We start from the raw sequence: 14298 nt of genomic DNA, 5'->3' as shown, positions 1-14298 counted from the left end.
TATATCAAAGAGCAACCGCATCCAGGATAATGTCAGCATACCACCAAGAAGGATGAACCACATCCAACAGGAGTAACTTTGAAAGCAAGAGGAAACTGCCTAAAAGTGATGTCCGGGTGCTAACCCGAATTGTATCCAAAAAAAAACTTAAAACCACAGCTGCCCAACTTGTAGCAGAATTAAATGTGAACCTCAACTCTCCTGTTTCCAGGTTTTGTCGGGAGATCCACAGGGTCAATATACATGGTCAGGTTGCTATAACCAAAACTTTAGTCACTCGTGCTAATGCCAAATGTCAGTTTCAATGATACCAGCAACAAAAATCTTGGGCTGTGGAGAATGTAAAGCATGTATTATTCTCTGAGTCCACCTTCATTGTCTTTCCCATGTCTGTGAGAGTTTGGTGTGGAGAATCCTCCAAAAAAGTGTACCACCCAGACTGTTTCAGGCTGAATATCATGCCATTGCCTGGCCTCAATACTTGTGCTAGAAGGCCGTTTGCACTGCCAAGGACTACCGAACCATTCTGGAGGACCATGTGCACCCAATGGTTTAAATATTGTATCTAAAAATCCTAATATGTTGCCTAAAACCAGGTTACTCTGTTTCATTGTCCAACCCCTGCACATCTGAGAAACAGAAACTTCTCTAATGTTCCCCAGTAAAACTAGTCTTGTCTGAATAAGACTTTTTTAACACATAGATTGATATATGTTTACTTTAGCAGGGGTAGACTTTAGCAATCTTTGGTGCATAATGTGCCAGTACTGACAGTTCAGAATTGCAAAAAAATTGTCTTGTGTTTGTTTTCCTGATAGTTGCTAGCATGTAGCTTTTTTTGTTGATTTTTAAAAAAAACATTTTTGGTATCTAAATTTTTAAGGGAATTGTTCATCCCCAAATTAAAATTACTCATCATCATGTGGCTTTAAACCTTTAGAGTTCTTTTTTTTTTTTTTTTTTCAGTTGGACACAAAAGGAGTTAATTCGAAAAATGCTGGTTACTGGTATCCATTGATTTCCATTGTAGAAAAAAATATGTAAGATTTCAGCTACAAGCAATTTGGCTGTCTGCTTAACATTGAAATATCAGCCATTCATTTATATATTGGCTACTGCACTTACATCGAATTGGTATGGGTTATAATCTCATTAATACAGGTTTTAGTTTGTTAAAAGAGCATAGGCTGAGTGATAAATATTGATGGTTTGTACTGTCACTGACTTTCTTTTTTTTTATTTTATTTTCAAGATCTGAGATGAACTATCTGCTGCTGCTTTCAGTATGGTTATAAATGACACATGAAATAGCATGTTGTGGCATAATAAGTGTAACAAACCAACATTTAAAAATAATTGTGTTCAACACTCTGAAAAGAATAATTGGGTTTCACATAATCAATGTGTGTTGGGACAACATGAAGGAAATTAAGTTAACATTAGTTTTTATAAATTTAATTGGAATAAACAAAGCAATAAAGTTGTTCCCCAAAAAACTCAGGAATTGTGTTTCAGCTCAATTTAAAGAAGTTTGAACAAACAGCAAACATAATTATTTAAATAGGTTTTAAAGAAAATGGTGAACTTTGTCCTTTTTGGTTGAATTATCATTTAAGGGCCCTTTGCTGTTAATTTCCATACATATAGTAAATTTGTTGTGGCTTATTCCAGGAGTAAATTATTAGAGGAATGCCTGAAGAGCAAATTATTTTGCAGCCAGAAATGAATCTACTTTTCTTTTATCAATCAAATTTGCATTAAATGCACTTGCCTGAGCGCTGAATATTTTTGTCTGCAAATGTATAAGTTTGTGACTCCAAAAGCGTTAAAACAGTAGTCCAAATATAAACGTTTTTAAAAAATTGTATTCATTACTATTTTCTTTGTGATATTAGTTTCTAAGTCCTGTTTGATTCAGACAAAAATAATTATATAGAGTAATTATATTGATGTTACAGGTTTCATGAACTAAAGTAAGTTTATTCAAATGTAAAAGAATATGCTTATCAGAAACTTGAAAAAGTTGAAAAAACGAATCAACTTTTTAATAAAAAGAAGGCTTCTTGAATGCATTATGAGAACTAATAAGCTATATTGGAATAGTCCAGATGACAGTCACAACTAATATAAAACGTCCCATACATTCAAATTTTCATCATAAAATGTATAAGTATAATAATTTCCACCAGACAACAATATGATCCAATTCAATGAAAGGAAAAAAAAAACATTAATAAAGCATTGAAATAAGCATTTAACACGTCACCATTATTCTCAGAAAACATATTTATAAAAGTACCATTGACTTGAACATTTTCTTGAATGTTGGTAACAACCAAAGAAATTAATATACGCAAAGAAAACTATACAAATTAGTTTACAAATTAAGTTCTGCATAATAAAATGAAATGACACAGGGAAAACGTATCAAACACATGAAGAAAGGGAGGTGTAGAAAGCCAGTGAAAGCCCAGACAGCAGCCAAAATCTCTCAGCAGTTATTCAGAAACCCTCTGCCCTTCCTTATTGGAAATTAATGTTAGCTGCTTCAGTCTAACATCTACATTATAAGGATGATGAAGATGAAACCAGAGTGGACATTTTAGCAAGACGATAATCCAAAACACAGCTAAAGATACTCTGAAATACTTTCAAGAAAATAAAATCAAGCTGTTGAATCACCTGACTTGAATCTAATAGAAAATACAAATTAAAGATCAGATTTGGTAGACAATAGAAGCATCAGGATTTTGACACTTGAAGTCTGTGAAAAAAACAAACTCAGATCTAAACAATGCATGTGATTTTATTCTCCACATGAGAGGTGTCTTTAAGCTGCCATCACCAACAAAAAGTCTTTTATAAAGTAAAATGTTTCAGTAGTTGTCATTTCATTGTTATTATGCTTAACAAATTTTTCTATTTCTTTGTTTTTGTTTTGTTTTATTTTTATGTTTGTGTCGTTTGTATTTCTACCAAAATTTGGTTCAATTCCATGTAAGCAGCTCCTTTAGAAATGTTATTCAAAGAAAGAAAAAAAAAAACGTGACATGTTCAATACTTATTTTCCCCGCTGTAATTTCTGAGAAATTGTACCATGTTGCAGGGTGGCAATTTAGTATGTAAATTTGGTTTTAAAAGGTTACCAAAGGTTTTTAGAGGACAAAAATGAACAGATAAAGATAAATGGGGCAAGCAGCATAATATATAACAAATAATTTTTATAGTATATTAGTAGATTTTTGAATCACAAATACACTTCAATGAACATGCATTATACACAGACATCACCTTTTTTGGAAAGGACACTATAATATATAACTGTAGGTTAATTATGTTAATATACTGAACTGAATATATGAAAACATACAAAAATCATTTCAAGAATTCATATAAATGAATCATAAATTTATCAGGCTATTGTTCACATACAGGTCTTAGCATAACTGAGTACACCACATTTTGAAAATGAATATCCATTTCTCAGTGAATATGGGTAATATATATTGGTGGATTTGAACATTAACATTTATTAAGCAGATATATTTATGTTAGTCACGGAACATCTTCAGAAATGGTAAGACAATACATTTAAATTCATGCAAAATATTGCAAAAAAAAAATTAAAATGTATAAATATTGTAGTTTCTCCAGATTTTTGCTATTTTTGAAAATTGTATTTAATATTTTTTCCTTACATATACATTTGGGCTACAAATTTTGAACCAATATTGAAACTTAATTTTCAAGATTAGCTCCAGAATTGGCTCCAGTACTGACAAAACAAATGTATATGCACAAATAAAATATTATAAATCCTTAAATGCTAAATTTTGGGGTGTGTACTCGTATAAACTGAGCACTGTAGCTAAAATAGTATGTTAGTGTGTTGAAAAAAATCATATTGGAGTTTTTATTGTTTACTTATTTATTTTTTATTAACAAGAACCAGCATTTGAAGTTTGTACAACAAAAGTACTTCAAGTTCCTTAGCAAGAAGGATGAATTTAAAAAAAATAATAAAATAAAATAAAATAAAAATAAAACAGAGGAGAGGTAATTATCAAGTTACACATAAATATATTACACACATTTTCCAATTTTAGTTATTAACATGTGTAATTAAATGCACTTTAACTACAGGAAATTCATATAGGCAAACATGTTTTGTGCAAAAATGTTAAAGGAGGAGCAAATATTAACTGTTTTAATTGCTTTTCTACTTTAATCTTTTTTTAGCACCCCGAAGAGGGATTTGCTTTTGGCAAACTTGGATTTATGTATGTTAAATTATGTGAAATTTACATAATAATAAAATAAGGTTTATAATAAAACTAGCATCTTTAAAAAAGTGATCCATATTGGAATAACCATTAACAACAACAACAACAAAAATGACAAAATGCTAAGCACTCATGGAAGTACATTTTAAAGCAGGTGTGTACAGTGTGAGTCTGTACAAGTTTGTGTTGTATTGCATCTTTCATCTCCACTGCGGTAACAAAAGTAGGGTGAAAAGTCATCCTTGAAGAGCTGTATCTTGATTTCCGATAGCATGCAAAAGTGTGCAAATCTAAAAGGAAGCTTATTTCAAAAGGAAAAACAGCAGCCAACAATTTAAACTAGCCCCTGTCACCCCCCCGAAGGTCGAACGTGACCCAGTTTCAGGTGTGTTAGTATGAGCATGAGCTTTTGTGGTTAACCGATGCAAGCAGCTTTTCTTTTTTTACGCCAGTAGTGCTCATGTGCTACCATGTTCTGATATTATCTACAGACTCATACTCATATTCATACACATTTAACGACACAAATCTGACAGAATAGCCATGTCAGCAATGCTGTGCCACGAAGAAACCCACTTCACAGGTTTCATGGCATGAGAAAACCTTTAAACTGCAGAGTGTTTAATATTCTGTAATGCAAATAATGTTCGAATTAAATTTCCCACACTGTTTGATGTTTGAGGATGACTTAGTGGATGAAAAAAAAACTGTGGCTGACTGTACAAGCACCTGCTATAACGTACAGTAAGTTCGAGTAACGACATCATTCACCGCTTTAATCAAGCTGTTTTTAACATGAACATGCTGTTATGAAAACTATTTATTTATTTATTTTTTTTTTATGTTGCTCTTTCACTTATTATATTTATATAATAAAAGTTTTTATAATCTACACCCCCCTCAACTGATACACTGTTGCTATTATACTCCTATTTTATTTATTTATTTATTAATTTATTTATTTATTTATTTATTTTATTAATTAATTTAAGGTTGCTATTACTCTTTTTATTTATTTATTTATTGATTTTAGCTTGCTATTACTCTTCTCATTTATTTCTTTTTATTTATTTAAGGTTGCTATTACTCTTACTTTATTTATTTATTAATGTAAGGTTGCTACTACTCTTTTGTTTATTTATTTAATTTTTTTATTTATTTTAGGTTACTATTACTCTATTTGTTTACATATATTTAAGGTTGCTATTACTCCTAATATTTATTTATTTGCTTTATTTATTTATTTATTTAATTATGTATTTATTTAATGTTGCTATTACTCCTATTTATTTATTTATTTATTTATTTATTTATTCATTCATTTAAGGTTGATATTAACCCTATTTTATTCATTTAAATAACAATGTAAGGTTGCTATTACTCATTTATTTATTTAATGTTGCTATTATTCTAATTTTATTTATTTATTTTTTATGTATATTTATTTAAGGTTGTCATTACTCCTATTTAATTAATTTATTTATTTAATTATGTAAGATTGCTATTACTCTAATTTATTCAATTATTTATTTATTTTAGGTTGCTAGTACTCTATTTGTTTACATATTTAAGGTTGCTATTACTCCTAATATTTATTTATTTACTTTATTTATTTATTTAATTATGTATTTATTTAATGTTGCTATTACTCCTGTTTATTTATTTATTTAAGGTTGATATTAACCCTATTTTATTCATTTAAATAACAATGTAAGGTTGCTATTACTCATTTATTTTTATTTATTTAATGTTGCTATTACTCTAATTTTATTTAATTATTTATTTATGTATATTTATTTATGGTTGCCATTACTCCTATTTTATTTATTTAGTAATGTAAGGTTGCTATTACTCTTATTTATTTAATTATTTATTTATTTTAGGTTGCTAGTACTCTTATTTACTTTATTTATTTATTTAAGGTTGCTATTACTCTTTAATTATTGATTTATTTATTTATTTATTTAAAGTTGCTATTATTTATTTATTTATTTTATTAATTAATTTAAGGTTGCTATTACTCTTTTTATTTGTTTATTTATTTATTTAAGGTTGCTAGTACTCTAATTTTGTTTTCATTTATGTATTTATTTATTTAAGGTTGCCATTACTCCTTTTTTATGTATGTTTTTATTTAAGGTTGCTATTACTCCTATTTTATGAATATAAATTATAAAGTTGAACAATGCTCAATACCACAAGCCTTTGACTGCCCCTCTACCATGGTTGACCATGTTTTTACTGTTTTAAATAATGACTGTCAAAGTCATTTACAGAATGACTGTTTTAAATAATGTTTTACACACACAGCAAAAAAAAAAAAAAAAAAAAAAACTATTACACTTGATTTTGATTTTAATGTAAAAAATCTAACTAAGAAAAGAACACAGGAAGGACATAATGAACCAACTAACTAACTAACTAACTAACTAACTAACTAACTAACTAAGGAAGGAACAAACACAGAAAGGACAGAACAAACGAACAAACACAGGAAGGACAGAATTAACTAACGAGCTAAGGAATGAACGAACTAACTAACTAACTTACTAACTAACTAAGGAAGGAACGAACACAGAAAGGACAAAATGAACAAACGAACACAGGAAGGATAGAACGAAAGAATGAAGAATTATAGAAAGATAACTGAATGCACTAAAGAATTTTACGTTTATACATCCCTGCACAAACTGCATGCAAATGCATCAGCTTTTCAAAGTGTAATACTCACTACTCTTGAGTACTTTAAAAAGGTCTTTTTACTCATAATTTGGGTAATAACAACAGATACTTTTACTCTACTTACTGTACACAACATTTTTGGGCAAGTACTCGTACATTTATTTGATTTTTCAGTACTCTTTCCACCACTGGTATATCAATTATGGTTCTTGTTTATACTCTACACTGACCTGCTCACTCTGTTAACTCTGCATGCACACATGTTGCACACCTGGCTACACATGACTGTCTTTTATTATTTTTTTCAAATCTGTTTTTTGTTTTATTAGTTTTACATTTATATTTGCCTTCATGTCATCTGTGTACCTCTTTACATAATAAAAAATCTGAAATTCCATTTTAATACCTGAATATCTGAATTCGGTTTAAAAACACTGAAGGTAGTGAACAAGATACGCAATTGATTAGGTATAATAAAATAAACAAATTGATATTTACACATTATATTTCTTATTGGAAAACATGCTGCTATACCTAATTATTTAGAAAAAAACACACATACATATTATTCATAGAATTGTAAATCCTTAATGAATAATACAGTGAAGACATCCACATGTAGTTTGTAGGACAACTTAGGATTTTTTTATCTCTTGAGATTTTTGTCCTCAGGAGATATTTTGGTAAACTAGAAGATTAAAGCAAAACTAATTTGTCTCCCACAAATTTTAATTGCCATCTATTAGAAGGTATTACGATACCATTTATGCCCTTTTCTTTTCTCTCTGGGTATGCTTTCTTAAAATGCTACTTTACATTTCTCTGTGAAACACCCAGCATTTCCATTATGGAGAGACGCATCACTGGCCCTCAGCATACCTTTGAAATGATGTTGCCTGGCAACCGTGAGAAATGGCAGTCGAACAAATAGGTTCACAGTTGGACTCAATAGAAAACACTTAATGGTCATAATGTCAAGCTTTATGAAATATGAAAAGTCATTTATTGTAATATATATAGTGTGATAAATGATTATATTGTTCTCACTCACTTCTGTTCTCCTGATGGTTGGTCTAATGTCTATTATAGAGGAGGCAATGTGTGGGTTTCTAACATGTGTAACACACTGCGCAAAGATCATTTCTGGTAATGAACCATGAAGCTTTAAGATAAATATATCTTAAGCGTCTAGACCCAGTTTGTATGTTTAAAGATGGTGTTATTAATAACTGAAACATAGATTTAAAAAGGTGAATGTTAAAAAGAAGGTTTTTATTTTATTTAATGTTTTTGCATTATAGTATTGCTGAGCACATTTCACCTGACATTTTAATGCCAATATAATGTTAAAATAATAGAAATAAATAAACTAAAAACTAAAATGGACACATATGCTGTAAAAAAACAAAACAAGCAAAACACAACAAAACACAAAAATAAATTACAAGAAAAAGTCTGGACACCTAAGCTGTGAAAACAAAACAAAACATTTTAAATAAAAGTCTTGACACCTTTGCTGTAAAAACCAATCAAAACAGAAAACTATTTGTATATACAGTTGAAGTCAGAATTATTACCCCCCCCCCCCCCTCCCTTGATTTTTTTTCCCCCAATTTCTGTTTAACAGAGAAAAGATTTTTTTAAACACATTTCCAAAAATAATTGTTTTAATAACTTTTTTTTTAATAACTCAGGTTATTTTATAATTATGGTTTGTTCTTTAGACTATCGAAAAAATATAGCTTAAAGGGGCTAATAATTTTGACCTTAAAACGGTTCTTAAAAAATGTAAAACTGAAAATTAAAGAAAAAATGATAAATAATAATAATAATTTAAAAAATCTTAATAATTTCCCAAATGATGTTTAACAGAACAGGGAAATTTTCACAGTATGTCTAATAATATTTTTTGGGTAAATAAAAAAAATAATAATTCAAACTGGGGCTAATAATTATGACTTGAACTGTATATACTATATACATATGTGTGTGTGTGTGTGTGTGTGTGTGTGTGTGTGTGTGTGTGTGTGTGTGTGTGTGTGTGTGTACACTAAATTAATTATATAAAAACATAAAGAAGCCTAGAGTCATTTTGTGAAGGACGTGTATGGGCTAAATGTGTTTAAATGTCAAGAATATAAGGTCACAGTGGTGATGGGGGGACCCTTCATGTGTCTAATCATGATTTCATCTTTTATTATAATTTTTATGATCAGAAACATGCATTCCATGTGCTCATACACACTTCAGTTCATACTTGGGTTAATAAACATCCGCGCTCAAGTGACTAATAGAGTAATAGAATAACCTAAAGCTAATCTATCTAAGTGTTTTTTTATTTAAAATAAAAATAAATGCTCATGGTAGAAATAATATCTCCTGCTGTTATGTAATATAATCATGTTTTAGCCTTGACCATCAGTATGAGTGGGATGTGCTGAAAATAACCCACATTACTTCACCTACGATTTCTTGGAATTTATGTTTGTATTGGCATAAATACATTAAAATGTATTGCAAACTGGAAAACAGACAAGCGCAATCTTGTTCTTTAATGTTCTGGATTGCATACAAAAGGCTAGTAGGATCAAAAATTACTTAGTGAAGAGTCTTTTTTATTACAAGACACCTTGTGCAGACCTGTGGTTTTATTTTTTTGCAATAATGCAAGCACTGGAAATTGAGGAATTGATGATTGGAGACAATATTTTAATAGCATAATTCAGTTTTATTACATTCTACTTGTAAGCACGTTAAATGTCATCAAACAAAAAAAGTAAAAAATATATCACTATGAAAAGTCATTACAAACAAAATATATACATAGAAAACATTATATTTTGCATAGATCAACAATTAGATTTTACATGAAATATAGATCATGACTAAAGGCAGATCATCAAATTAATTTGCCCTTATATTTTTAAAGTAAACACATGGTGTGTTACAACAGGCTTTTAGGAACAATATTGTTGTGTAATATGCAAGTCAACATATAAGTACTCACACTACAGTACGGTATATATCAAATATATATCCTGATATTACTCAGCACTTCAAGCAAATGAATTCTGGATGCCAAACTCGCCTCCTAACATGACAAACATTACAAAAATAGTTTATCAGCACAAAATAAATATTACAAATATATTAATTGACTTCTGAAGGTAACACTTCACATAGAATTCACCAGTATAAATACAATTTGGTCCTGACAGGTTAATTAAATGTCAAAAAAATTGTGCAGTGAACTCAGGGATTGGACATTTTCACAGTTTTTGTTTTTGTTCTACAGATCTTCAATGTTTAATCTTCATCCTAAATACTTTCCTCAGAAACTTCTGGAACTAAATGTAAATCTCCTTTTGTCTGGTTATCCTTAAAGAACTCACTGAAACTGCTGAAAGCTAATTATGTTTAAGTTATTTCTATGGCTTTAGACGGTTATTTAGATGCTTGACCACTTGGCCAACTAGCTAAATCATTTAAACACCAGTTTTATTAGCTGGTATACCAGCTCAGACTAGTTAAAGCAGGGCTGAAATTGTGCAATTTTTTGCTGTTGTGTGATCTTGTACAATATATTTTCCCATTGGAAGAATTAACATGAAAAACGTTGATGATCATATGGTTGCAGCTTGTATCATGTGAGAGGAATTTACGAGACAAGTGGCTCCCGAACTCTTAATAAATTTTAAACATGTCACAACGTTTTGGGAGCTGTTGGCTGGGGTTTTTAATGCGTCTGGTTGAATGATCTGACTTGTCAATGCATCTGAAGCTGACCAATCAGGAGGATAAACCTGTTTAATTCACACATGTGGGGTAACTATTGGGCTAGGCGATTAATCAAATTGAAATCACAGATGCAATTGACACACAAAGAAATCCACTGAGGAAAATAGCGGTTGCTGAATAAACAGAAGATTTAACTGCTTTCATTGATTGATTAAATATTATATAAAATATTTAGCATGACTAAAAAGCACATGACTGCGGAATTATCTCACAGATGGATTTATCTCAAATGCTAGGCTTTAATTTGAGGCTAGTTTGAAGTAAAAAAAAAAAAAAAAACGTTATTACATGTTGTAATTTGTAGAATGATTGTCCTAATGTTATTATTGACCAACTAAACCAAGTTCAAATTTAAACAGTTTTGCTCTATATTGTAGTAAAATCTGCTGCATTAAATGCATGGGCTGGGGATTTAGTAGAACTGATTTTACTGACAAAATGTGCATGAAAATCACTTCAAATCGCCTTCTCGGTACTGAAAAAGAATGTATTTTTGGAGAAAATAGAATTATACCTTATAAATTTTTTATGAGAGAGCGAGATATAGAGAAAGAGAGAGGCTATGAAAGAAATGAAAACAATGTTTTCCTCTGTTTTTGGCTTAGAATTTTATGCGATTTCTTCAGAATTTGCCAGATCATAAAATTGTGTCCTAATGATTTGCACACACACATTAAGTGTTTACACAAATTATCTTCTGTCCATCAGAATTCGTACTATTCACATCTGCCTTTATGGTGTGCCTTAATTCCACACCAAATGTGGAATTAAGTATTTGCATGATTGAGTTGCATACAAACACGTAGAGGTGAATATCTGCCATGGCATGTAAATTATGCGGAATGCATGGCGATTTTGCATGAACATGCAGAATTCGCATTAATTTTGAATCGTGCACAAGAAAGATTTAACTTGAGTGGAAAATTTGTTTGAGGTCGAAAAAAAAATTGTTCACATTTGGTGTGAACCTAGCATCGGAGTTTTACCTTTAAACGCAAAATCTTGTTCTTTAATCTAATTTATTACTATTTTTTTACTATTTAGTTTGCGTGCAAGCTGGAAAAACACAACGACAACAGATCACTAATGAAAACATTGTATGTTTCTATTTAAAAAAATGTATATATTAGGTCATTAAAATATATTCTCAAATTTTTTTTAAACGAGCTGAAAAAGCACTGGATGGCGTAAACGTTTCTGTATACATCAAGAACTTCCCTTTGTGCACAATATCAAACTTTGAAAGGCTGTGTACGTTAAAATACCAAGCATATCTTGGGCTTTAAAGGAATAGTCCACCCCAAAATATAAATTACCCCGTAGTTTACGCTCAAGCCATCCTTGTGTATATGACTTTTCTTGTTTAGACGAACAAAGTCAGAGTAGTTTTAAATTTTATTTTGGCTCTTCAACAGAGGTGACGACAAACAGAAGAAATAGTTGGCTTTACGCTACCAAAGACTATAGAATACACAAGACATGTCACTTGTATAGTTTTGAATAGGGAAAAGTGTAACAGACAATTTGGCGAATGAAGCCCCGCCTTTTAGTACAAGAACCAATCAGCAATCAATATAAACTGATATTTCTCCGGGGGAAGGGCTGGAACCAGATGTGAATTTCTGCAGGTTCAAATGTGTAGAAACGAAACTAAGCAGACAGTTGAATGTAATTGTTGTTTCATAATTTGAAATCTAATCATAAGCTTGGCAAGCAATTTTAGAGAATTTGATGTTTATCCATTCAGACAGAATGCCCGAACATACTGCCCAAGATGGCTGCCAAGTGAAATGACTTGTCTTAAAGTGACTTTGACGCTACTGCATAATACTAAACAACTAGTTTCCTTGTTCATAGTCTGTGGTAAGATTCTATCCTCTATGAATGCATCTTGAATCAATACGTCAAGTAAGTGGAGGTGGTTGAGAACACGTCAGAACACATTTATTCGCTTCATAAAACATACGTTGACCCCCTGGTGGTGCGTGGGTTCATTTAACAAAGGATTTATGAGCTTTTGAAATTTTCTAAATAAAAGTCACCATTCAATACCCTTATACAGCATGGAAGAGCCAGAATAAAATTTAAAATGACTCCAACAGTATTCGTCTGACAAAAGAAAGTCATATACACTGAATATGGCCTGAGGATGAGTAAATTACATATGAATTTTTGTTTTATGTTGAATTAGATTTTTTTTTTGAATGCTAGGGATGCACATCACTTTATGAACCTCTTTTGTTCACAAACTGTTAATGTGGAATTGGCACATTATTTTACCGACAAAAAAGAAAGCAGAGACATACGTTAAACTGCTAAAGGCTGAAAAAACAAACAAAATATATCTGCACTGATGTTTAAGCCTGATTTTAATTCTCTTGTGGTCTTGATTTAGGGGTCACACTTTACTGTCAATTTATTGAAGCCTTTAACTGAACTTTGTTTTCTTCAGAAAAATCTTTGTGATATATTTTGTTCAATAATATTTTGATTATTTAAGGTTTACAGAAGATATATTGGTACCATGCGATATGCATATAGTTTTTATAATAATGTTTTTCCCATTAAAATGTATTTATTTGTTTATTATTATTACTTTTTACACTGAACAATACTACCAACTTTATTAAAATCTACATTCCAAAGTTTTTACAGTAGAATATGTTCATATGTAAATTTGATTTATATACATTTCATTCAACCAAACAATTGTGAATTATGTTTTTCCGATTTCCAAAATATTCCTTATAAAAACCTTTGACTGTCAAAATAAAAAGAAACAAGGGTTTTGAACCTGATTGTTCAGATCTTTGTGCTTGGACGAATGCAAATTAGTGCCTATTTAAATAAACAATGGCATATTTGCATATTAAAATATAACGTTTTAGAAAACATTTGCATTTTTTAGAGTAATCAATTAATTTGTGAAGTATGACGATACTGTAAAAATGTGTACATTATTTTACCCTGTTTACCTGCAGTGCCAAGACTTGGAATATTTGTTGAGAGGCTGTGCAATAAACTGATACTCTGTTTTTGTAAAGTAAATGTCCTTTCCATGGCTAAATCTCATATTGAAGGCAAGTGAATGGAAAAGTCTCCATTTGGTTATGAGGCCGCCTGAGGTTTCCTGATGGATGGAATGACTCTTTTTCATCCCCTGAGTTTCATTAATAGGTATCTGTTGATTTTTATATCTGCCGAGGCAGAAAGTTAGCTTAGTTAGCATACTGGGAATAGAAGGCCACTTTAACTCTCTCGATCTGATGGCAGAGTTTGATGGCGGGTCCAAGTTTTAGGTCCATACATTCTTGGACTGTAGGAAGTGTCAGCAGCAGCAAGGCTTGTCCATCAATGTCCTTGAGAATGAAGAAAAGTGAACAAGTTAGCATAAATATTAGCTGTTTTAAATACCGGCTTTGCTAGCTTTTGTGATGTGTGCATTTTTTCATCTGAATTGTTTGGGCTTCTTGTTAAAAATGTTGTTAATGTATTAATTGATTATGCTTGTTAATTTATTATTGACTAACATATC

General features: G+C 30.5%; 2 protein-coding genes across 9 annotated transcripts in view; one reads left to right on the top strand and one right to left on the bottom strand.

The window, feature by feature from the left end:
* tmem110l (transmembrane protein 110, like) overlaps nucleotides 1-14298 on the top strand; it is a 211658-nt gene that overhangs the window by 90034 nt on the left and 107326 nt on the right. The gene's annotated exons all lie outside the window — the stretch shown is intronic.
* Nucleotides 9673-14298, bottom strand: part of sfmbt2 (Scm like with four mbt domains 2) — a 78129-nt gene continuing 73503 nt past the window's right edge. For all 3 annotated transcript variants that reach the window (XM_087248293.2, XM_087248294.2, XM_088649976.1), the window contains one exon: nucleotides 9673-14122. In XM_087248293.2, the coding sequence (XP_087104419.2) occupies nucleotides 13982-14122 (141 nt within the window). In that variant the 3' untranslated portion in view covers nucleotides 9673-13981. The remainder of the gene's footprint in view (nucleotides 14123-14298) is intronic.

This window comes from Danio rerio, chromosome 4 (assembly GCF_052040795.2).
Source record: "Danio rerio strain M-AB ecotype USA chromosome 4, GRCz13ab, whole genome shotgun sequence".
NCBI lineage: Eukaryota > Metazoa > Chordata > Actinopteri > Cypriniformes > Danionidae > Danio > Danio rerio.
This window is presented reverse-complemented; position numbering and strand designations above follow the sequence as displayed.